We start from the raw sequence: 24,770 nt of genomic DNA on the forward strand, positions 1-24,770 counted from the left end.
GCTGGAGCATCCGTGGAAGAGGCTAAACAGTCGACGTTTCGGACCGAGACTCGCTTCCATGGATGAGTCCCTCCAGTGTGTGTTGGTTCGGAGCAAGGCAAGCGGTGCCCCGGCCCCAGAGTGCGAGGGGCTGCCCGAGCAGGCGGGAGAGGCGAGGTCGGCACCGCGACCGGGCGGTAGGACCCGGGGGCTGCCCCGCTTGTGTCACTCCCAGACCACGTGGCGTCGGGGTCCCGGCATGCTCCGCGGAGGAGACATGAGGGCGGCGACGCGTCGGAAGTGTTGGTTGAGATGGACGGAGGGAGGTCGGAGGTGAGAGGTCGCGGTCCGGCGGCCGGCCGGCCGGTGGGTGGGGGCCCTGGGGACTCGTGTCTCCGGGCGGCGGGGTTCGGCCCCGGGGGAGGGGACGGTGGTCCGGTGCCGCAGACTGGGCGATAGAGGGGGACTTGAGCCGCTTTCCCCACCGGTACCTGGTCCGCACACCGGGGGTTTCCTTTGTCGCAGTTCCCGGTGCCTGAGCGCGGCGGACGACTTCGACCCGGTCCCGGGGTTCCCGGTGTGTGGGAGCGGTGGGCGGCCTGGAGCCGGTCCCGGTGTCCAGACCGGTCCGGGTGTGTGGGAGCGGTGGGCGGCCTGGAGCCGGTCCCGGTGTCCAGACCGGTCCGGGTGTGTGGGAGCGGTGGGCGGCCTGGAGCCGGTCCCGGTATCCAGACCGGTCCGGGTGTGTGGGAGCGGTGGGCGGCCTGGAGCCGGTCCCGGTATCCAGACCGGTCCGGGTGTGAGGGAGCGGTGGGCGGCCTGGAGCCGGTCCCGGTGTCCAGACCGGTCCGGGTGTGAGGGAGCGGTGGGCGGCCTGGAGCCGGTCCCGGTGTCCAGACCGGTCCGGGTGTGAGGGAGCGGTGGGCGGCCTGGAGCCGGTCCCGGTGTCCAGACCGGTCCGGGTGTGAGGGAGCGGTGGGCGTCCTGGAGTCGGTCCCGGTGTCCAGACCGGTCCTGGTGTGAGGTTCCCGGTGGGCGGCCTGGAGCCGGTCCCGGTGTCCAGACCGTCCGGGTGTGTGGGAGCGGTGGGCGGCCTGGAGCCGGTCCCGGTATCCAGACCGGTCCGGGTGTGTGGGAGCGGTGGGCGGCCTGGAGCCGGTCCCGGTATCCAGACCGGTCCGGGTGTGAGGGAGCGGTGGGCGGCCTGGAGCCGGTCCCGGTGTCCAGACCGGTCCTGGTGTGAGGTTCCCGGTGGGCGGCCTGGAGCCGGTCCCGGTGTCCAGACCAGACTGGTCCGGGTGTGAGGGAGCGGTGGGCGGCCTGGAGCCGGTCCCGGTGTCCAGACCGGTCCTGGTGTGAGGTTCCCGGTGGGCGGCCTGGAGCCGGTCCCGGTGTCCAGACCGGTCCTGGTGTGAGGTTCCCGGTGGGCGGCCTGGAGCCGGTCCCGGTGTCCAGACCGGTCCTGGTGTGAGGTTCCCGGTGGGCGGCCTGGAGCCGGTCCCGGTGTCCAGACCGGTCCTGGTGTGAGGTTCCCGGTGGGTGGCCTGGAGCCGGTCCCGGTGTCCAGACCGGTCCGGGTGTGAGATTCCCGGTGGGCGGCCTGGAGCCGGTCCCGGTGTCCAGACTGGTCCGGGTGTGAGGTTCCCGGTGGGCGGCCTGGAGCCTGTCCCATGGTTCCCAGTGTTTGAGAGCGGCGGGTGGACCGGATCTGGTCCCGGGTAGAGCCTGCAAAACTGGGGAATAGCGTAAACGTCTGTAGTTTGCCAGCCGACGGTGTCTGGTCCCGCAGCGACCAGGGGGACCGCGGACCTGCCCTCCTCACGCGTCCCATCAGTTCGCTACCGAACCTGTTTCCCAGAGACTGTCCGGGGCAGACTCTGGCACAATTCCCTCTGACCCACCGCTGCCCAGTCCCTCCCGGTACAGGTCCGGGGCCTGGGTTCGGTTTTCCTGCCGCTTAAGGCTCCCCCGGCTCCGATCAGAACTTCCTGGAGGAATTTAACTGACTGAGGCAGAGACAGCCCCAGGGTCCGTGAATGCGGCATCTTAGCGGACAACCGTGTCGGTTGCTAAATTCTGGAACTTAACTCAGACTCAGTCTTTAAAACGCCAGCTCGAAACCTATTTATTAACCTGGCTTTTAACTAACTTTTTGAAATTTTCATGTTTGCACTTTATCCCACTGTAAAGTACTTTGGGTTATATCTGTATGAAAAGTTCTCGATAAATAAGGTGATTATTATGCAGAGCCTCCGCCAATCCTTGAATGTTCCAGCTCCGTCCACATTTTCCGCACCCTCCCCTCTGCTGCCCGTGTTCTGTCCTGTCTCTCTCCCTCTCTCTCTGCTATTACTCAACCCCACACTGTGCTGCCAGTTGCCCGTTTGTCCTGCGCTGCTGGGTGTGCACACAACACGCACATTCCAAAGAGGTTTTATTGGGCAACATGATGCTCGTTCCCCGGTCGGTCTCAGATGGTCTGACTGAGGGAGGTGACAGCATGTGGAGACGGGGCTCTTGTAGCCTGGTTCAGGTCCCACTGTCCTCTCAACTATGGCCTGAGATATCCTCAACAGAGATCTGACAGGATACCATCTATCTTTCTTGTTTATTTGAAAAGAGAGTGCATTATGGGCACTTTGAGCGGTGCACGACGCTGGAAGAACTCAGCAGGTCAGGCAGAATTCTCCCCATTCCTGATGAAGGGTCTGGGCCCGAAACGTTGGCTACTCTTTTCTCACGGATGCTGCCTGACCCGCTGAGTTCTTCCAGCGTCGTGTATGTATTCTTTGATACACAGCATCTGCAGTTGTGTTTTTCTTGCACTTTGAGCGGCACTGCCCAGCAACCCCCCTCCCCCCGCGATTTAACCCCAGCCTAATCATGAGACAATTTACGATGACCAATTAACCCACTGACCGGTACGACTGTGGACAGTGGGAGGACACTCAGACTTCCCGTGCCACAGTTCCCAAGGGGAAACACGATTGTTTAGAGGGAGAGCGAGTTTAAAAGCGAGCGAGGCGGGGGGGGGGGCAGTCAGCACGTTTTGCCCACCGCAGTTCCCGAGAAGTAGTTGAATTGTGCATAATTAGATGCCTGGCAAGGTCCGATGAAACACAGTTGGGTTTAAGTGGAGCAGCCATTGTGCGAGTGGGCCACTGTTAGAGTGGGAGAGGTGTGGGTCCTAGGTAGATTTTCTTTCCCTGTTTACCACAGTGGAGATACCAGACAGGACAGTGCAGTGTCGTCTTGCGAGGCGTGGGAAGGCAGGGAGACCTCCCATGTCCCTGACGGCTACGACTGTGAGAAGCGCATCCAGCTGCAGCCTCCAACAAACCGCGTTCTGGAGCTGGAACCGGATGTATTCGGGTGGCTGGGGGTGATAGATGGGGCAGACAGGGAGGTAGTTACAGCCAAGGTCCAGGGCACAGGAGATCATCAAGAGGAGGAAAGGGAAAATGCAGCCAGTGGGGGGGTTCCCCTGTGGCTGTTCCTCTCAACAACAGTTCTCATCCACAGAACCTTTGGATACTTTTGGGTTGGGGGGGGGGAGGTGACCAAGCAGAGGAAAGCCACAGCCGTCAGGTCTCTGGCTCTGTTTGCCAGGAGGGGAGGGAATGGAGCCGGGAGGAGTCGAAGAGAGAGCTGTAGTGTTAGGGGAACGGAAAGGAGGTTCTGTAGCCGAGAATGTGATTCCAGGATGCTTTGTTGCCTCCTGTGTGCCAGGGTCCGGGACATCTCAGATCAAGACCTCAGCATTCTTCAGTGGGAGGGTGAGCAGCCAGAGGTCGTGGTCCACATTGGTACCAATGACAGGGGTAGGAGGGGTCTGCAAGGAGAGTTCAGGGAGTTGGGTGCTAAGTTAAAGGACAGGACCTCCAGGGTTGTGATCTCGGGATTGCTACCCGTGCCTCGTGCTAGGAAGATGGTACAGTTTAACACTTGGCTAAGAAGTTAGGGTAGGAGGGAGGACTTCAGATTTATGGATCATTGGGCTCTGTCTCAAGGAAGGTGGATCTGTACAGAAGAGATGGTTTACACCTCACATGGAAGGGGTGGAATATGCTAGTTGGCAGACTTGCTAATGCTGCTTGGGGCGGGGGACAAGAGTGACGGAGCAGATGGTGGAGAGGTTGTGGAGAAAGATGTTGTTAAGCTGACCAGGAATCAAAAGATTGAGCACGGAGGGACTGATGGTCTGAGCTGCGTCATTGCAGGGAGTATTGTAGGAAAGGTAGATGAGCTCAGGGCATGGACCAACACTGGGAATTATGACATCGTAGCCAATAGTGAGACTTAGCTGCAGGACTGGCAGCTCAATGTTCTGGGGTTAGACAAGATAAAGTGGGAGGGATAAAAGAGGGAGGGGTGGGGTTACTAGTCAGGGAAAATGTCACAGCAGTGCTCAGACAGGACAGACTGGAGAACTTGTCTAGTGAGATGTTATGGGTAGAACTGATGAATAAGAAAGGTATGACAGTATTAATGGGATCATATTACAGACCACACAACAATCTGCAGGATTCAGAGGAACAAATTTATGGAGAGATAGATTGTTGCAAGAAAGATGAAGTTGTTATAGTAGGGGATTTTACCTTTCCACATATTGGCCGGGACTCTCATACTGTAAAAAGGCTGGAGAGATAGTTTGTAAAGTATGGTCAGGAAAGTTTCCTTAGTCGGTACATAGAAGTCCCAGTGAGAGAGAGTGTGATAACCTGATTTGCTATTGGGGAATGAGGCAGGGCAGGTGGCGAACTTGATGGCATTGGTTTCAAAGTAATGGAAAAGACAGGTGTGGTCCTCAGGTTAAGAATAAATTGGAGGAAGGCCAATTTTGATGATATTAGGAAGGGTCTGGCAAGTGTGGATTGGGACAGGTTATTTTCTGGCAGAGGTGTAGTTGGGAAGCCTTCAGAAATGGAAATTTGAAGGTAGAAGGTTTGTATGTGTCTGTCAGAATAAGAGGTAAAGATAAGAAGTTTCGGAAACGTTGGTTGTTGAGAAATATTGAGGCTGTGGTTAAGATAAAGGAGGTGGTGCTTGACAGGTACAGACAGGTGAAAAAAAAATGAGGTACTTAATATAACAAATACAAGCAAATGCCTAGATAAATAAATAAATTGAAACGTGAGGTTGCTCCAGCAGACTGTAAGATATAGGAGCAGAATTAGGCCATTTGGCCCATCGAGACTACTCCGCCATTTCCTCAAGGCTGATGCATTTCTCTCTCATCCCCTGTCTCCTGCCTTCTCCCTGTACCCCTTCATGCCCTGACTAATGAGAATCTATCAACCTCTGCCTTAAATATACTCAATGCCTTGGGCTCCACAGCCGCCTGTGGCAATGAATTCCACAGATTCACCATTCTTGGCTTAAGAAATTCCTCCTCATCTTCATTCTAATGGACATCCCTCTCTCTGAGGCTGTCTCCTCTGATCTTGGACACACCCACCATAGGAAACATCCTCTTCACGTCACTCTAATGAGACCTGTTAACGTTTGATAAGTTTCGATGAAGTCACCCTTCTGAATTCCAGTGAATACAGGCCCAGAACCATCAAACGCTCCTCATATGACAACCCTTTCAATCCTGGAAACATTTTCGTGAATCTCCTTTGAACCCTCTCCAAAATCAGCACACTCTTCCTTAAATAAGGGGCCCACTTAGACAAGGTGAAGGAGAACTCAAAGGGGTTCTACAGATATGCTAAGAGCAAAAGGGTTGCAAGGAACAAAATTGATCCTCTGGAAGACCAGGATGGTGATCTATGTGTGAAGCCGAAAGAGATGGGGAAGATCCTAAATGGATTTCTTGCATCTGCACTTACTCAGAAGACAAAACAGAGCCTATAGATGTGAGGCAATGCGGTAGGGAGGTTATGGTCCCCATACAGATAGACCAGGACTGATTAGGGACAGTTAGCATGTCTTTGTGCATGGTAGGTCCTGTCTAACCAGTCTTAGTTTTCGAGGAAGTTACCAGGGAAGTGGATGAAGACAAGGCAGTGGATGTTGTCTACATGGACTTCAGTAAGAACTTTGACAAGGTCCTGCATGGGAGGCTGGTCGAGAAGGTTCAGTCACTTGGCATTTGAGATGAGTTGGTAGATTGGATTAAACATTGGCTTCACAGGAGAAGCCAGAGAGTAGTAGTAGATCGTTGCTGGAGACCTGTGACTAATGGTGTGCCATAGGGATTGGTGCTGAGTCTGTTGTTCATCATCTGTATCAATGGTCTGGATGATGTGGTTAGCTGGATCAGCAAATTTGTGGATGACATCAAGATAAGAGATGTAGTGGGCGGTGAGGAACACTATCAAAGCTTGCAGTGGGATCAGGACCAGCTAGGAAAATGGCAAATGGAATTTAATGCAGACAAGTGTGAGGCTTTGCACTTCGGTAGGACCAACCAGGGCAGATTTTACAGTGACCGGTAGGGCATTGAGGAGTGTGGTAGAACAAAGGGATCTGGGAATACAGGTACATAATTCATTGAAAGTATCGTCACATGTAGTAAGAGTCATAAAGAATGATTTTGGTACATTGGCATTCATAAATCAGAGTATTGAGCACAGGAGGTGTGTGTTGCAATTGTATAAGGCATTGGTGGGGCCTAATTTGGAATTTTGTGTGCAGTTCTGGCCACAGTAAGGATGTAAATAAGGTTGAAAGAGGGCAGAGAAAATTTACAAGGATGTTGCTGGGACTTGAGGACCTGAGTAATAGGGAAAGGTTGAGTAGGTTAGGACTTTATTCCCTAGAATGTAGACAATTGAGAGGAGATTTGATGGAGATATACAGATGTATGAGGGGTATAGATAGGGTAAATGCAAGCAGGCTTTTTACCACTGAGGGTGGGTGGGACTACAACTAGAGGTCATGGGTTAAGAGTGAAAGATTAAAAGTTTAAGGGGAGTATGAGGGGAAACTTCACTCAGAGGGTGGTGGGAGTGTGGAATGAGCTGCCAATGAAAGTGGTGGATGTGAACTCGATTTCAATGTTTAAGAGAAGTTTGTATGGGTACATGGATGAAGGCTATGGCCCTGGTGCAGGTCGATGGGAGTAGACAGTTTAAATGGTTTGGCATGGACTAGATGGGCCAAAAGGCCTGTGCTGTGGTGTTCTGTGACCCTTGACTCCTTACAGAGGACGCTGGAATTGAACAGCAGTACGCACTGAGCTGTAACAGCATTGCGCTAACTGCTACATTACTATGGTACAGTTTTGTATGTTTCCACTAAGACCCCTCCATCATCCTCCCCTCTGTCACAAAAGGTGTTGGGGAGTGTGCACTTCAGAACTCGTCAGTACAGTCCTGCGGCTCAAGCCTGCCCTTCTCAGTATCAATAACACCACTCATTGGCCATTTCTCCTCCACCTTCATCCAATAGTTTGTTAATGTCCAAATATGGTGTTCTTATGGACATTATTGTTACTGGTTTCCAATCACAAAAACAATCCTGCACAAGTTTCGATCCAGTTTGTCCACTGACCTTGAATCTGCCCAACACATCACCGGCACCAGCCAAACTGCCTTCGAGGACATAGATAGAGAAAGGTGCTAGAAAAGGACCAGTGACATCATGGACTGTCTATCCCACTCCCATCAGGGAAGAGGCTGCGTTGCATCCACACCAGGACCACCAGACTCAAAAACAGTTACTTTCCCCAAGCAGTGAGGCTGATCAACACTTCCACCCACTAACCCACCCCTCCACACCCCTAAACCACCACTACTTTATCATTTCCTGTCAGAGTCACCTTGCATACAGACACACCTGTGCCGAGCGTAACCCGTTGCGTAATGACACTGCCCTGGAGAAAGCAGTGTCAAACCACTTCTGTAGTAAACTTTGCCATGAACATCATGGTCATGAGGCAATGATAGACATGGCACATCACGATGATGACTGGAAATTACATTAAACTATCTTGAATCTTGGAATCTCATGGGCTCCATACCAGAGGCATGACTGAAGTTCCTGTAGTCTGCATTGATCAGTCTTAAGTTTTATTACCTCTGATCCAGGATCTCCCCCTCCCCTCCCTCTGCCTGATGTGTTACCTGCCCTATTCACCCCCATTATTGATGGTGACAGAACACCCGGGAGTCAGAGTATTTGTTTTTTTAACCCTTTGTCTCCTGTGTTAGACGATGAGCGGCGGCCAGGCACCACAGAGTAAATATGCGGAGCTGCTGGCTATAATTGAAGAGCTGCGGAAAGACGTTCGGCCGTCGTACGCTGGGAATAAAAGCGCAATGGAGCGTCTAAAGCGAGGTAATGGCAGCATAGCGGGAAGCAAAAATGGACACGGTGGTGACTGTTTGTCAGGTCAGGCTGCGTCCGTGTAGAAAAGGGATGATTAATGTTTCAGTCTTTCAGGAGAGCTATGCAGACCACAAGACTTAGAAGCAGAATTAGGCCATTCAGCCCATCGAGTCTGCTCCATCATGGCTGATTCATTATGCTTCTCTCCACAGATGCTGCCTGACGTGCTACTTGGAGAATGTTTGGATTTTTAAAAAAATGACGTTTCTTATGTTTGTAATGGTGAGAAGTCCTCTAGCTGAGTTAGCAAATTGTTTAAAGGATGTAAGGGATGCTTGCTTAGACCTTCAGCCCACAACATCTATGCTTGGATGTGGGACCTGTCTTTCCTGGGCAGCTCCAGAGGCAAATTTTTGTTCTATCAGATCTTAGACCATAGAATACAGCACCAGAACAGGCCCTTCAGCCCACAATGTTGTACTAAACCAATTAAATTAGTTATCAAACGACCAACCTAACAAACTCTTCTCTGAACGGTGGCTGATTAGGAAAAGGGGAGATGCAACGAGACCTGGGTGTCATTGCACACCAGTCATTGAAGGTGGGCATGCAGGTACAGCAGGCGGTGAAAAAGGCAAATGGTATGTTGGCATTCTTAGCAAAAGGATTTGAGTACAGGAGCAGGGAGGTTCTACTGCAGTTGTACAAGGCCTTGGTGAGGCAGCACCAAGAGTATTGTGTGTAGTTTTGGTCCCCTAATCTGAGGAAAGACATTCTTGCCATAGAGGGAGTACAAAGAAGGTTCACCAGATTGATTCCTGGGATGGCAGGACTTTCATATGAAGAAAGATTGGATCGACTAGGCTTGTACTCGCTGGAATTCAGAAGATTGAGGGGGGATCTTATTGAAACGTATAAAATTCTGAAGGGATTGATCAGGCTAGATGCAGGAAGATTGTTCCCAATGTTTGGGAAGTCCAGAATGAGGAGTCAGTTTAAGGATAAAGGGGAAGCCTTTTAGGACTGAGATGAGGAAAAACTCTGGTATTAGACATTTCAACCCTGGGAAAGAGATACTCCCTGTCCACTCCATCTATGGCTCTCAAAATCTTATAAACCTCTATCAGATCTTCCCTCAGCCTCCGGCACTCCGGAGGAAATCAGATTTATTATCACTAACATACGGTGTGTCTTGAAATTTATCTTGTGGCAGCAGTACAGTGCAAGATGTAAAATCAACTAAGTTATAGTAAAAGTTTAAAGGGAACACGAGGGGAAACTCCTTCACTCAGAGGGTGGTGAGAGAGTGAAATGAGCTGCCAGAACGAGTGGTGGATGCAAGCTCGATTTCAACGTTTATGAGAAATTTGCAGAGGTGTGTGTATGGGTGAGGTGGAGATATGTCTCTACCAAAGGAGGTGTAAGGCGCTCCTTCCCTCCACTAGCCTGCAGGTCACCCCTGGGCAAGATGTGTTTAGCAATACCCCCACAATGAATCAGGATCATGTGAAGCCCTGGGACCGGGTGGTGGATGGTCGTATGAGCAGCTGGTGTATATCACAAGTCCTGGTTATGTGACCACTGACACCAGACAGACAATCTGAAGAGTATTGATAATGGTGGGGTCAGCCATCTTGTAAAGACACTGCCCAGAAGAAGGCAATGGCAAACCACGTCTGTGGAAAAATTTGCCAAGAACGGTCACAGTCATGGAGAGACCACGATCGCCCATGTCAGACGATATGGCACATGATAAACGGACAAGCTAGATGGGAGGGGCATGCAAATCAAAGGGACTCGGCAGAATAATGGTTTGGCACAGGCTAGATGGGCTGAAGGGCCTGTTTCTGGGCTATTGTTCTCTTGGACTCTGACTGCTCAAGTCCCATTTGCCTGCACTGTGCTGTGACTTGTTAAATGGCCATCTAAATGTATCTGTGTTCACCACGTCCTGATCTGGTAACGTTCCCATTATCAACCATGCTGTTCTTAATAACAAAAGCACCTCTGATCTTAAACCTCTACCCACTTTGATGCCTGAACTCAGGAGGAAAAGATTTGGACCATCTGGGCCGGGGTTGACCCTGGATGTTGATACACAAGCCCAGGTAGTACGATAACAGAGCAACCTGTAGCAGGCTAAGGAATCCAAAAGGACCTGCAGAGACCGATACATTTTGGCACCAGCGGTGTCACAGGAGTTGGTAGTCAGCACTTGAACTCAATGTAGGACTGCCTTAGGGACTCCAGCTCCAGATTCTTCCTCGGGGTTTTCCCCCGAAACCTTCCCCATGGGTATGGCTGCAAGGGAGCGAGCTGAGCTGCCAGCCATGATTGATAAGCCCCATCTACCCTGTCCATGCCTTTCATTATGTTACATACCTCCTCAGCCTCCTTCACATCCAGGACCACCAACTCAGCTTCTCGAATTTCTCCAACCAGGCGACATCGCAGTAAATCTCCTCAGCCATGTCCCACCAATAGTGCAGTGACCAGACCTGCATGCAGTATTCCACGTGTGGTTGTACAAGACATTGGTGAGGCCTAATCTGGAGTATTGTGTGCAGTTTTGGTCACCAACTGACAGGAAAGATGTAAATAAGGTTGACAGAGTACAGAGGAAATTCACAAGGATGTTGCCGGGTCTAGACCTGAGTTAATAAAGCAGAATTAAACTCCTTTTAGAACAGAGAGGAGAAGGAATTCCTTTAGTCAAAAAGTGGTTAAATCTCTGGAATTCACTCCACAGCCAGCTGTAGAGGCCAAGTCATTGGGTATTCTTAAGGCAGAGGTTGATAGATTCTTGATTTTCAGGGTATGAAGAGATCTGGGGAGAAGGCAGGAGATTGGGGCTCAGAAGGAAATGGACCTGTCACGAGGAAATGGTGGAGCAGAGTAGATGGGCCAAATGGCCTAATTCTGCTCCTGCATCTCACGGAGTACAAGTTCCCATTGCCTTCAAACCCACCAGTCGGGCCACGTACATCCTCAGTGATAGTTATCCCCAGCTATCCGGCTCCCTTGCTCAGAGGCTGGGAATTCAAATCCAGTCATGGCCTTTGATTGGGATATATTGATTGGCGATTGCGGGGGCAGAATCGTTTTCTGTTGAATCGTCCGTAGCGAGTGCTGGGTTGGCAAGTCATTCTCCTCTTTGCTGTTTAGGGATCATGCGTGCACGAGGACTCGTGCAGGAATGTCTCATCGAAACTGAACGTAACGCCAGATCACAGTTTTGACATCGTTTTGAGATTACAACGAACTCACCTCTCGGACCACACTATTGTCATATTTTTTTCTCATTTTTTGTATTCGAACCAAAACCTGTATATATCCGGAGGACTCTGAATATCTGACTTAATACAATCGTACTACTCTGTGCAGACAATAATCTCGGTGTAACAAAGGCCAGGTGATGCTGTTCTGTCTTTTGGAAATAACATGACCACCCTTGCCAGGCCAGAGTTACATTCTGGTGTTTATTGGAAGCAGGGCACAAGAATGTAATTGGAAGGAAAAATATTTGCACACAAGAAACTGGAAGAATAGATCAGGGTTTAGTTTCATAGATTTGTACAGAAGTTCAAAGCTGCCTTTGTATTGCTGAAATAAAGCTGATTTTTTAGTACCTCCTTCGGCTGGTGAGTGGGACTGGAAGGTGACCTGTTCACATGGAGTGTCACTTCAATGTAACAATACCTTGGGTCTGAACTATGGAGAGCTTTTCCAAATAGTCCAACTTGTGTTCCTCATCGAGCAGCTGAAGACTCCCTCCTGGTATTTTAGACCAGGGGTAGGCAACCTTAAGCACAAATGATTTTCTAGCACCATGTGTTATTCATTAATACGAGGCAAAACATAACTAGATGTATTTAAATGGATAATTCCCATATTTCAAGTTTTTGATGGCATTTATCTGGCCCACCGTCCGCTCATTAATACGTGATCCGGCCCACAGGGGCAAGAATGTTGCCGACCCGTTTTGTTTTAGACCATCGGATATAGGAGCAGAATTAGGCCATTTGGCCATGGCTGATCCATTTCCCTCTCAGTCCCAGTCTCCTGCTGCCTTCTCCTGTATCCCTTCATGCCCTGATTAATCAAGAATCTATCAACCTCTGCCTTAAATATACACAATGACTCAGCCTTCACAGCTGCCTGTGGGAACAAATTCCACAGGTTCACTATTCTCTGGATAAAGAAATTCCTCTCATATCCATTCTAAATGGATGTCCCTCTATTCTCAAGCTGTGTCCTCTGATCCTGGACTTTACCCCCCCCCCCCCAATCACAGAAACATCCTCTATTGAGGCCTTTCATTATTCATTACGGTTCAAAGGTTCATTTATTATCAAAGTGTAGAACTCTGAAATTCTTCTCCCGATAGCCATGAAACCAAGAAAGAAAAGAACAGCAGCGCGATCATCAAACCCTCCCTGCATGGAGCAGGCACATTGACCTCCCCAAATCCCCCTCCCCTCTGTACACAAAGAATGCGAGAAAGATCAGGCAAAATATAACAAAGAATATATAAAAAAAAATAAATCTGAGGGGAGAAAAGGTCCGGATCCAAAACACAGAAAACCTGGGTAACATTCTCCAGGCACAGTCGCATCCTCTCACCTTTCCAGCAGTGAGCAAAAAGCAGTCTCCCCTCTCCGGCAGCAGAGTGATCCCACCAGTTTCAATGAAATCCCCCCCTCATTCTTCTGAACACCAGTGAGTGCAGACCCAGAGCCATCAAACGCTCCTCATATGACGAGCCTTTAAATCCCAGAATCATTTTCGTGAACCTTCTTTGAACCCTCTCCAATGTCAGCACATTATTATGCTTTAATTTACAATGTGTTCGTAAATTAAACTGTCAAGATCTTTTTTCTGATTTAGTGCAATAACGGCCAATGAAAAGAAAATTGAGGAATAGAGTGAATTTTCATTGGGGATCAGAGGTGCAGTGGGTCAGCAACTATACATTCCTCAGTGGGCCCAGCAAGCAAGTGTAATGAGAAATAAAGCACCAGAGCACCTCTACTTCCTTAAGAGTTTGTGGAGATTTGGCATGATATCCAAAACTTGACAAACTTCTACAGATGAGTGGTGGAGAGTATATTGACTGGCTGCATCATAGCCTGGTATGGAAACACTAATGTCCTTGAATGGAAAATCCTACAGAAAGTACTGGATATGGCCCAGTGGATGAAGCGCACCCGACCATTGAGCACATGTGCAGTGGAGCGTTATTGCATGAAGCAGCACCCATTATCAGGAACCCTCATCAACCAGGCCATTCTCTCCTCACTGCTGCCATCAGGTACAGGAGCCTCAGGACTTGCACCACCAGGTTCAAGAATGGTTATTACCCCTCAACCATCAGGCTCATGAACTAAAGAGGGTAACTTCACTGAACTGATTCCACAACCTATGAACTCTCTTTCAAGGACTCTTCATCTCATGTTCTCGGTGTTTATTGCTGATTTATTTAGTATTATTTTGTTTTTTTTTCCTGTTTTGTATTAGCCCTGTTTGTTGCCTTTTGCCCACTGGCTGTCTGTCTTTGGTGTGTGCAGTTTTTCAATGATTCTGTCGTGTTTCTTAGTAATTATTGTGAATGTCTGCAGGAAAATGAATCTCAGGGTTGTACAGGGTGACATGTATGTACTTTGATAATAAATTTACTTTGAACTTTGAATTGCTTCCTGTGGGTGGACAAGAGAAGAGAATGTGTTTGTTAGCACTTGGAATTGCTTTTCTGTTGGGACAAATCATCCAAAAGTTAATAATTCCATTTCTGAACCAGAAGCAGGTTTAATATTGTATGTCAGGACATTTGTCAGCAGTACACGACAATAGTATAACTATAAATTACAATAAGTATATAAAATTAACGAAATAGTGCAAAAAGAGAGGGAAAATACTGAGGAAATGTTCATTGTCCATTCAGAAATGGATGGCAGAGGGGAAGGAGCTGTTCCTGAACCGTTAAGTGTGAGCCTTTGGGCTCCTGTACCTCCTCCCTGACATTAGCAATGAGAAGAGGACAAAGATCTCTTTGTAGAACTACTGAGAAGTGGAAAGAAAAATTCCAAAACTGCACCAGGCTTCACGTGGCCTATAGCTCTGCACTTGGCTTTAGAGTCATAGAACTGTACGGCACAGAAACAGGCTCTTCTGGCCATCTAGTCTGTGCCAGACCATTTAAACTGCCTACTCCCATCGACCTGCACTGGGACCATAGCCTTCCATACCTCTGCCCCATCCATGTACCTATCCAGACTTCTCTTAAACATTGAAATGGAGCTTGCGCTGCAGCTCGTTCCACACTTTTCACCCGCCTCTGAGTGCCTCCCAGCACAGTAAGCAAATATCCCTACTTTGGCATGAGGGTGAATGGAGCCAAGACCACGTCCTAAATATTCATGCCCAAAGATCTGTCTGAGTGATCCCAATAGGTCCAGTGACTTACCATCTCCATGTGAATCTGAAACTGGACGCAGTTTCAAATCACGCAGATGCGCCGACAGTGACAGAATCGGAACTTTCTCGCGGCTTTGTCCATAACAACATTATCAAACAAACAATGTGTAACTTGCAGAACAAATTCCACCCTGTACCCAGATAACAGCTTCAGTCTATACAAAGTAATTCTCCAGATAAGGCGTCACCCTGAGGTTAGTTTTTAAGCTTGTTCCGTGACAGTGAGCAATCCTCTTATCAGAAACAGCCATTATCGGTACAGTTGGCTCTGGAAAATAGACAAGCAATTTGACAGTTAAATCTATCTCTTACGTTCATCCGAAACCAATCGCTTCAGGATAATTGCTGTTGCCAATGGAAATCTGGAGAATATAAATAGAATCATAGATTAGACTTCTTGAGTTAAGATATTCCTTTTTCTTCAAACGGTTGTCCTTTATTAAACAAAACTGATATTTTTACCCCATCTGGAAGTTGCCGAAATTCTAGCCGGTCCCTTGTTTTATTTCTACATAATGATTAATTGCTCGTGTCACACACTAAACGTGACAATTCTGGTCTTCAAAGTACGTTTATTATCAAAGCATGTACATGTACAACCTTGAGTTCTGACTCATTACAGGCGGCCACAAAACAAAGACCCCATTAAAACAGTCGAACACTCAATTCGCAGAACAAAAAACAAATCGTACAAACAATACAAGGAGGCAAAAAACTTTCAGAACTGAAGTTCATGAAAGTGAGTCCACAGCCATGAAGCCAGTCAGCAGTGCAGCTGATCCAGGAGCCCGCTAGTTGCGGGCCACGGCCTCGGTTCAGTGCAGAGGCGAATAAACCTCGTGGAGTGGTGTGTTGAACACCAGCCCCATGGAGTGGACACTCTGATCTTTCACAATCTGGCTTGGCGCTTAAATCGGCCATAACCCCGGTTATTCCTTGCTCTCGGACCTGGGACCTGCTGCCTCAATTCAGTCCATAACTGACCTTTCCAATTCGCCCGGTGCTTAAGTCAGTCAAATCTCAGCTCGACCCTCGCTCTTGGGTGCAGACACCGCCCACCTCGGTTCGGCCACTTCGAATCACCTCCGAGTCCACTCCAACAGCCAAACATTGCCTCTTTCTTTCCCTGCTCTCCAGCCCAGCGCCCTAGTGCCTCAATTCGGCCCATACACACATCACAACTGTCCTGCGCCTTCGAGACTTCAGTTCGCTTCATGGAATAATAAGAGGAGAATTGATTATTTTATTTTTTATTATATACTATTAGATTAATACTATGTATGATCTTGATAATGTTTATTTTACCTTTTATATGAATTGTTATCGATATAGATATTTGAGATAATTCTCTTGTTTATATATAGAACCATAAAACATTACAGCACAGAAACAGGCCATTTTGGCCCTTCTTGGCGGTGCCGAACCATTTTTCTGCCTTGTCCCACTGACCTGCACCTGGCCCGTATCCCTCCATACACCTGTCATCCATGTACCTGTCTAAGTTTTTCTTAAATGTTAAAAGTGAGCCCGCATTTACCACTTCATCTGGCAGCTCATTCCACACTCCCCCCAAGCCCCCCCACCAATGTTCCCTTTAAACTTTTCCCCCTTCACCCTTAACCCTCTGGTTTTTTTCTCCCCTGGCCTCAGTGGAAAAAGCCTGCTTGCATTCACTCTATCTGTACCCATCATAATTTTATACACCTCTATCAAATCTCTCCTTATTCTTCTACGCTCCAGGGAATATGTACTTCTTTTAGTTAATAAAAAGATTGAAAAAGCAAGAGGTTTTAGTTCACTCCGCAAAAATGCCACATTGAACAGGCGGTTCAAAAGCTCAACTCTGAAAGGAAAGTTACAGACTGTTGATTACCATGACCGGTTTAATGCAGTGTTAATGTGTTATGAGGTTATATGTGGTTTGATTTAATTAAACAGCTAAGGAAAGGTTAATGTGTCATCATAAAATTTATAATCTTCATTCTAAAAGCATATTGTGAGTTTTCTTAGGGTATAATCATCTTCATCATCATTACGTGTGTTATATGATGGGCGATCGTGGTCTTCCCTGTAAGGTATCTTGTCAAAGGCCTTCTGAAAAACACCCACTGATTCCCTTTTCATTACCACCATTATGTGTCAATAGACAATAGGTGCAGAAGTAGACCATTCGGCCCTTCGAGCCTGCACCGCCATTTTGAGATCATGGCTGATCAATTACTATCAATACCCGGTTCCTGCCTTGTCCCCATATCCCTTGATTCTCCTATCCATAAGATACCTATCTAGCTCCTTCTTGAAAGCATCCGGAGAATTGGCCTCCACTGCCTTCCAAGGCAGTGCATTCCAGACCCCCACAACTCTCTGGGAGAAGAAGTTTTTCCTTAACTGTGTCCTGAATGACCTACCCCTTATTCTTAAACTATGCCCTCTGGTACTGGACTCTCCCAGCATCTGGAACATATTTCCTGCCTCTATCTTGTCCGATCTCTTAATAATCTTATATGTTTCAATCAGATCCCCTCTCAATCTCCTTAATTCCAGCGTGTACAGTCTCTCTAACCTTTCTGCATAAGACAGTCCAGACATCCCAGGAATTAACCTTGTGAGTCTACACTGCACTTCCTGTACAGCCAGGATGTCCTTCCTTAACCCTGGAGACCAAAACTGTACACAATACTCCAGGTGTGGTCTCACCAGGGCTCTGTACAAATGCAAGAGGATTTCCTTGCTCTTGTACTCAATTCCCTTTGTAATAAAGGCCAACATTCCATTAGCCTTCTTCACTGCCTGCTGCACTTGCTCATTCACCTTCAGTGACTGATGAACAAGGACTCCGAGATCTCTTTGTATTTCTCCCTTACCCAACTCTACACCGTTCAGATAATAATCTGCCTTCCTGTTCTTACTACCAAAGTGGATAACCTCACACTTATTCACATTAAACGTCATCTGCCAAGTATCTGCCCACTCACCCAGCCTATCCAAGTCACCCTGAATTCTCCTAACATCCTCATCACATGTCACCCTGCCACCCAGCTTAGTATCATCAGCAAATTTGCTGATGTTATTTTTTATGCCTTCATCCAAATTGTTAATGTAAATGGTAAACAGCTGTGGTCCCAATACCGAGCCCTGTGACACCCCACTAGTCACCACCTGCTATTCTGAGAAACACCCATTCACCGCTACCCTTTGCTTTCTATCTGCCAACCAGTTTTCTATCCATGACAATATCTTCCCCCCAATGCCATGAGTTCTGATTTTACCCACCAATCTCCTATGTGAGACTTTATCAAATGCCTTCTGAAAATCGAGGTACACTACATCCACTGGATCTCCCCCGTCTAACTTCCTGGTTACATCCTCAGAAAACTCCAACAGATTAGTCAAGCATGATTTACCCTTGGTAAATCCATGTTGGCTCTGCCCAATCCTATCACCGCTATCTAGATATGCCACTATTTCATCCTTAATAATGGACTCTAGCATCTTTCCCACCACCGATGTCAGGCTGACAGGACAATAGTTCTCTGTTTTCTCCCTCCCTCCTTTTTTAAAAAGTGGGATAACATTAGCCATTCTCCAATCCTCAGGAACTGATCCTGAATCTAAGGAACATTGGAAAATGATTACCAATGCATCCACAATTTCCAGGGCCACCTCCTTTAGTACCCTAGGGTGCACACCATCTGGACCTGGGGATTTGTCAACCTTCAGTCCCATCAGTCTTCTCATCACCGTTTCCTTCCGAATGTCAATCTGTTTAATTTCCTCTGTTACCCTATGTCCTTGGCCCATCCATACATCTGGGAGATTGCTTGTGTCTTCCTTAGTGAAAACAAATCTAAAGTACTCATTAAATTCTTCTGCCATTTCTCTGTTTCCCATAATAATTTCACCCAATTCATTCTTCAAGGGCCCAACATTGTTCTTAACTATCTTCTTTCTCTTCACATACCTAAAAAAGCTTTTGCTATCTTCCTTTATATTCCTGGCTAGCTTGCGTTCGTACCTCATTTCTTCTCCCCGTATTGTCTTTTTAGTTAAGTTCTGTTGTTCCTTAAAAACTTCCCAATCATCTGTCCTCCCACTCACCTTAGCTCTATCATATTTCCTTTTTTTTAATGCTGTGCAATCTCTGACTTCCTTTGTCAACCACTGTGGCCCCTTTCCCCCCTTTGAATCCTTCCTTCTCTGGGGGATGAACTGATTTTGCACCTTGTGCATTATTCCCAAGAATACCTGCCATTGCTGTTCCACTGTCTTTTCTGCTAGGCTATCCGTCCAGTCAACTTTGGCCAGCTCCTCCCTCATGGCTCCATAGTTTCCCCTGTTCATCTGCAACACCGACACCTCCGAGCTGCCCTTATCCTTCTCAAATTGCAGATAAAAGCTTATCATATTGTGATCACTACCTCCTAATGGCTCCTTTACTGCGAGATCGCTTATCAAATCCTGTTCATTACATAACACTAAATCCAGAATAGTCTTGTCCCTGGTTGGCTCTCGTAGAAGCTGTTCCAAGAATGCATCCCGTAGGCACTCTACAAACTCCCTATCCTGTGGTCCAGCACCAACCTGATTCTCCCAGTTTACCTGCATGTTGAAATCCCCCATAACTACTGCAACATTACTTTTGCCACATGCCAATGTTAACTCCCTATTCAACTTGCACCCAATATCCATGCCACTGTTTGGTGGCCTGTAGACAACACCCATTTGGGTCCTTTTGCCCTTACTGTTCCTCAGTTCTATCCACACAGATTCTACTTCTCCTGACCCTATTTCCCCCCTTGCAAAGGACTGAATCTCATTCCTCACCAACAGGGCCACCCCACCCCCTCTGCCCACATTTCTGTCCCTACGATAGCATGTATACCCTTGTACATTCATTTCCCAGGTCTGATCTCCCTGCAGCCATGTCTCCGTTATCCCAACAACATCATAGTTACCCATTCGCACCTGGGCTTCAAGCTCATTCGCCTTATTTCTGACACTTCGTGCATTCAGATACAGAATTTTTATCGTGTCACATGAATTTTTATGTGTCGTGTCACATGACCTGGCCAATCATGGTCTTATCCATGGCCATGATTGTTCTTGCCAAATTTTTTGTCCAGAACTGGTTTGCCTTTGGTTTTACAAGACAGGTGACCCCCCCCCATCCCCCAGCCATGATCAATTATCTTCAGAGACTGCCTGGTGTCAATGGTCGCATAACCAGGACTTGTGATCTGCATCAGCTCTCACACGACCATCCACCACCTGCTCCCATGGCTTCACGTGACCCTGATTGTGGGAGGGGAGCTAAGCAGGGGCTACATCTTGCCCAAGGGTGACCTGCAGACCAGGGGAGGGAAGGAGCCCCTTACACCTCCTTCAGTAGAGACATCCCAACTTAAAATATACAAAGGGAAATCTACTCACCTCTGTACCTACTCTGATGCACTGAAGTGTTGTTGAGAGAATTACAGTTCAATTTTGCCACATCTTTGGATGCTTAAACTATCAAAAATCCCTCTAACATCCACTTCCTCATGATTGGTATCAATGAGAAAGCATCACTCTGGATGCCAGGATTTCTTAGTAGAAAAATTGTCAACCAGTCTCCAAACCAATGGATTACAAGGTAGCAGGCTCCAGGTTATCCCAGGAGCAGTGTGCTGGTCAGGGCAGGAATGGAAAGACAGAACAGATTCAAGATTCAAAGATTATTTATAATCAAAGTATACGTGCAGTACACAACCCTGAGGTTTGTCTTCTCTCAAACAGACATGAAACAAAGAAAGCCATGGAAAAACAAGGAAAAACATCAACCCACCAAAGTGTAAAAACACAGAATGTAAAACATCAGACCACTAAGTCAATGAAACAGTCCGGGAATTTTCCGTTTCAGTTCAGTTCAATCTGCTGGCCCCTCCGATCACAATCGCACAAGATAGCAACGAGAAAGGAGCAAGCAGAAACTTATCATAACCAGTCCAAAGACATACTGGCTGGTAGGTTAATTGGCTGTTGTAAAGTGTCCTGTGATTAAGCTTGGTTTAAATTGAGGGTTACTGGGCGACATGGTTTGAAGGGCTGGAAGGGCCTATTCCGTGCTGAGTGTTAACAAATACATAAAATGAACTCCAGGGTCCAATCCATAAACTGCGTCGATTAAATCTTGCCCAGGACCCAGGACTCCAGCAGCATCGAGCAAGAGACCGATAGAACGCAGGGAGCAGTGTGAGAGTGGAGGGGAGATCGGTCACTTGCAGCCAGACGGTGCTGAACACCCATTTTCCATTCTTCCTTGACATTTACATTAGCAATATTGGTGAGAAATGGAATCAACTATGGACTCCAGGCTTCTCGGCCTCCAGGTAGCACACTTTATACGAAACCTCCATGAACTCCCTAGGAGGCAGTAAAGTGTCAGATCGCGCATTCAGACTGAAAACTCACGATCAAAATGTGAACCACAGACTCCAATAATAGCAGAATCATCTTTTATAGAAGTGGTTTCATGAAGGATGTCACCTTTGGTTGCATTATTCGCTGGCACCATCTTCTGCAGCTGAATGTGTAGTTGAGGAGCTGGTGCAGGGGCCAAGGTTTCTGATTCTTGGATCCTCTTCCAATGAGGGGCAGGTTGCACCTTGACTGGGGGGAGGGGAACCAAAACCTTGGCCTGAAAGTTCACTGGTACAGCCGGTTTGACAGGTGAGAGAGAACCAGGAATCCAGATCAGAGCGTGGGAGGAAGGTGGATGTTGTGACGAGTAACTCCGTAAGGAAAAGCAGACAGGAGCAAGATAACAGACACATGGTTAAAGTGTGTATACTTTAATGCTGGGAGTATTAAAGGTAATGGTGATGAATTTAGAGCAAGGATCAGTACATGGAACTATGATAAAAAATGTTAATTCTGAAACAGTTACCACACCTAGTACCTGATTGTTTACCCTCTCGGGTGCGGTCTTTCATTGATTCTATTGTCTTTCTGGTATTTATTGTGAAGGACTGCAAGAAAATGAATCTCAGGGTTGTATCTGGTGACATAGATGTACTTTGATAATAAACTTACTTTGAACCTTGAACCTTGCAACGACATCAGAACTACTGAACGAAGCGGATTTCTAACCTATTGATCTTCTGTTCATGTTTTTGAATGTGTGGTTTCTAAACAGGAGAGGAATTTAATTCTGATGTATGAGGTCTGGGACTTCAGGTAGGGATAGAATGTATACACGATGGGCACTAAGCTTAGTCCAGAGTTCAGTAACGCTGGCAATGGGCAGATACGGTGGTGAAGAATGCATGTGGCATGCTCGTCCTTGTATATCAGTGCTCCAGTTTCATATCACTGGCATATGCCGTGAAATTTTTATTCTGTGGAAATGCTACACATAATAGAAGATTAGAATAAGCATATATAAAAACTTTAAATTAAGTAAGCAATGCAGAAAGAAAAATAGTATTGAGTTTTAAAAAAAACAAATACAAGGAAATCTGCATATGCTGGAAATTCAAGAAACAAACAAAATGCTGGTGGAACGCAGCAGGCCAGGCAGCATCTATAGGGAGAAGCACAGTCAACGTTTCGGGAAGGGTCTCGGCTGTGCTTCTTCCTATAGGTGCTGCCTGGCCTGCTGCGTTCCACCAGCATTTTGTGTGTGTTGCTCTAATAGTATTGAGGTAGTGTTCATGGGTTCATTGTCCATTCAGAAATGGGATGGCAGAAGGGAAGAAGCTGTTCTTAAAACCATTGAGTTTTCTGTACCTCCTTCCTGATAGTAGCAATGAGAAGAGGGCATGTCCTGGGTGATGAGGGTCCTTAATAATGAACACTGCCTTTTTGAGTCATCGCTTTTTGAATGTTTCCTCGATGCTGGGTAGGCTGGTGCCCATGATGGAGCTGGCTGAGTTTAGAAGTACCTACAGCTTTTTCTGATCATGTGCAGGGTCCCCTCCACACCAGACAGTGATGCAAGATGCAGCACCCACAAGTGTTAAGTTTGGGACATCATTTGCAAGTATGCAAGCTTTTTAAAGTATGTAAGAAATAGAAGAGAGATGGGAGTGGATATAGGGCCGCTAGAAAATGAGGCTGGAGAAATAATAACGGGGAACAAGGAGATGACAGATGAACTATATGAGTATTTTGCATCAGCCTTCAATGTGGAAGACATTAGCAGTGTTCCAGGTGTTGAAGGGTGTGAGGGAAGAGAAGTTACTATTACAAGGACTAAGGTTCTGAAAGAGGTGGCATTCAAGACCGTGGAGTCATTAGCAATATTCTTTCAAAAATCCTTGGACTCTGGCGTAGTGCCAGAGGACTGGAAAATTGCAAATGTCATTCTACTCTTTAAGAAAGGAGGAAGGCAGTAGAAAGGAAATTATAGACCAGTTAGCCTGACTTCAGTGGTTGCGAAGGTGTTGGAGTCAATTGTTAAGGATAAGGTTGTGGAGTACTTGGTGACACAGGACGATAGGATAAAGCCAGTATGGTTTCCTTAAAGGAAAATTTTGGCTGACAAACCTGTTGGAATTCTTGAGGAAATTATAAGTAGGATAGATAAAGGGGATGCAATGGATATTGGACTTTCAGAAGGCCTTTGACAAGGTGCCACACACAAGGCTGCTTACCAAGTTAGGAGCCCATGGTATTACAAGAAAGTTACTAACGTGATTACAACATTGGCTGATTGGGTTGGCTGCAGTGACTAGTGGTGACCTGCAGGGGTCAGTGTTGGGACCGCTCCTTTTTATGCTGCGTATCAATGATTCAGGTAATGGAATAGATGGCTTTGTTGCCAAGTTCGCAGATGATATGAAGATTGATGAAGGTTTGCTAACATGGTTCAGGAGGGTTTAAACTAATTTGCAAGGGGGATGGGACCCAGAGTGATAGAGCAGTGAAAGAAGTGCATGGAGTAAAACCAGATCCAATAAATAGAGAGGCTTTGAGGAAAGAGAAGCAGAATAAAGGGTGTAAAGGTAGTAAGGTAGAAGGGCTAAAATGTGTGTACTTCAATGCAAGAAGCATCAGGAACAAAGGTGATGAACTGAAAGCATGGATACATACATGGAATTATAATGTAGTGGCCATTACGGAGACTTGGCTGGCTCCAGGGCAGGAATGGATTCTCAATATTCCTGGATTTCAGTGCTTTAAAAGGGATAGAGAGGGAAGAAAAGGGGAGGAGGGGTGGCATTACTGGTCAGGGATACTATTACAGCTGCAGAAAGGGTGGGTAATGTAGCAGGATCCTCTTTTGAGTCAGTATGGGTGGAAGTCAGGAATAGGAAGGAAGCAGTTACTCTACTGGGGGTATTCTATAGGCCCCCTGGTAGCAGCAGAGATACCGAGGAGCAGATTGGGAGGCAGATTTTGGAAAGGTGCAAAAATAACAGGGTTGTTATCATGGGTAACTTTAACTTCCTTAATATTGATTGGCACTTGATTAGTTCCAAGGGTTTAGATGGGGCAGAGTTTGTTAAGTGTGCCCAGGATGGATTCCTGTCACAGTATGTTGACAGGCCGACTAGGGGGAATGCCATACTAGATCTAGTATTAGGTATCAAACCGGGTCAGGTCACTGATCTGTCAGTGGGTGAGCATCTGGGGGACAGTGATCACTGCTCCCTGACCTTTAGCATTATCATAGAAAAGGATAGAATCCGAGAGGACAGGAAAATTTTTAATTGGGGAAGGGCAAATTATGAGGCTATAAGGCTAGAACTTGCGGGTGTGAATTGGGATGATGTTTTTGCAGGGAAATGTACTATGGACATGTGGTCAATGTTTAGGGATATCTTGCAGGATGTTAGGGATAAATTTGTCCCAGTGAGGAAGATTAAGAATGGTAGGGTGAAGGAACAGTGGGTGACAAGTGAGGTGGAGAATCTAGTCAGGTGGAAGAAGGCAGCATTCATGAGGTTTAGGAAGCAAGGATCAGATGGGTCTATTGAGGAATATAGTGTAACTCCCTGGGTTGCCTCAGGCTCGCTCAGCTCGTTCTTGTCTAGGGGGAGCAGCCTTCAGCCCCGCCA

At 47.3% G+C, this 24,770-nt stretch overlaps 1 protein-coding gene across 3 annotated transcripts; it reads left to right on the forward strand.

Moving 5' to 3' along the window:
• Positions 1-14: 14 nt before the first annotated feature.
• Positions 15-16,683, forward strand: LOC132407699 (cyclin-dependent kinase 2-associated protein 1). 3 transcript variants are annotated; one of them, XM_059994559.1, is made up of 3 exons: positions 15-345; positions 8,139-8,265; positions 13,429-16,683. In XM_059994559.1, the coding sequence occupies exons 1-3, from the start codon at positions 292-294 to the stop codon at positions 13,641-13,643; spliced, it is 396 nt and encodes a 131-aa protein (XP_059850542.1). In that variant the 5' UTR covers positions 15-291; the 3' UTR covers positions 13,644-16,683. The 3 variants fall into 3 exon arrangements, with proteins under 3 accessions (XP_059850542.1, XP_059850544.1, XP_059850545.1); XM_059994561.1 differs by having other exon boundaries at positions 24-312; XM_059994562.1 differs by lacking the exon at positions 13,429-16,683 and adding an exon at positions 11,422-13,137 and having other exon boundaries at positions 277-345.
• Positions 16,684-24,770: the final 8,087 nt, after the last annotated feature.

This window comes from Hypanus sabinus, chromosome 18 (genome assembly GCF_030144855.1).
Source record: "Hypanus sabinus isolate sHypSab1 chromosome 18, sHypSab1.hap1, whole genome shotgun sequence".
Classification (NCBI taxonomy): Eukaryota; Metazoa; Chordata; class Chondrichthyes; order Myliobatiformes; family Dasyatidae; genus Hypanus; species Hypanus sabinus.

Coding starts and splice junctions, on each gene's coding strand:
- LOC132407699 (XM_059994559.1), top strand. CDS start 292: ATGGACGGAGGGAGGTCGGAGGTGAGAGGTCGCGGTCCGGCGGCCGGC. Junction 346..8,138: donor GTCCGGCGGCCGGCCGGCCG/GTGGGTGGGGGC, acceptor CTCCTGTGTTAG/ACGATGAGCGGCGGCCAGGC. Junction 8,266..13,428: donor AATGGAGCGTCTAAAGCGAG/GTAATGGCAGCA, acceptor AAAATCCTACAG/AAAGTACTGGATATGGCCCA.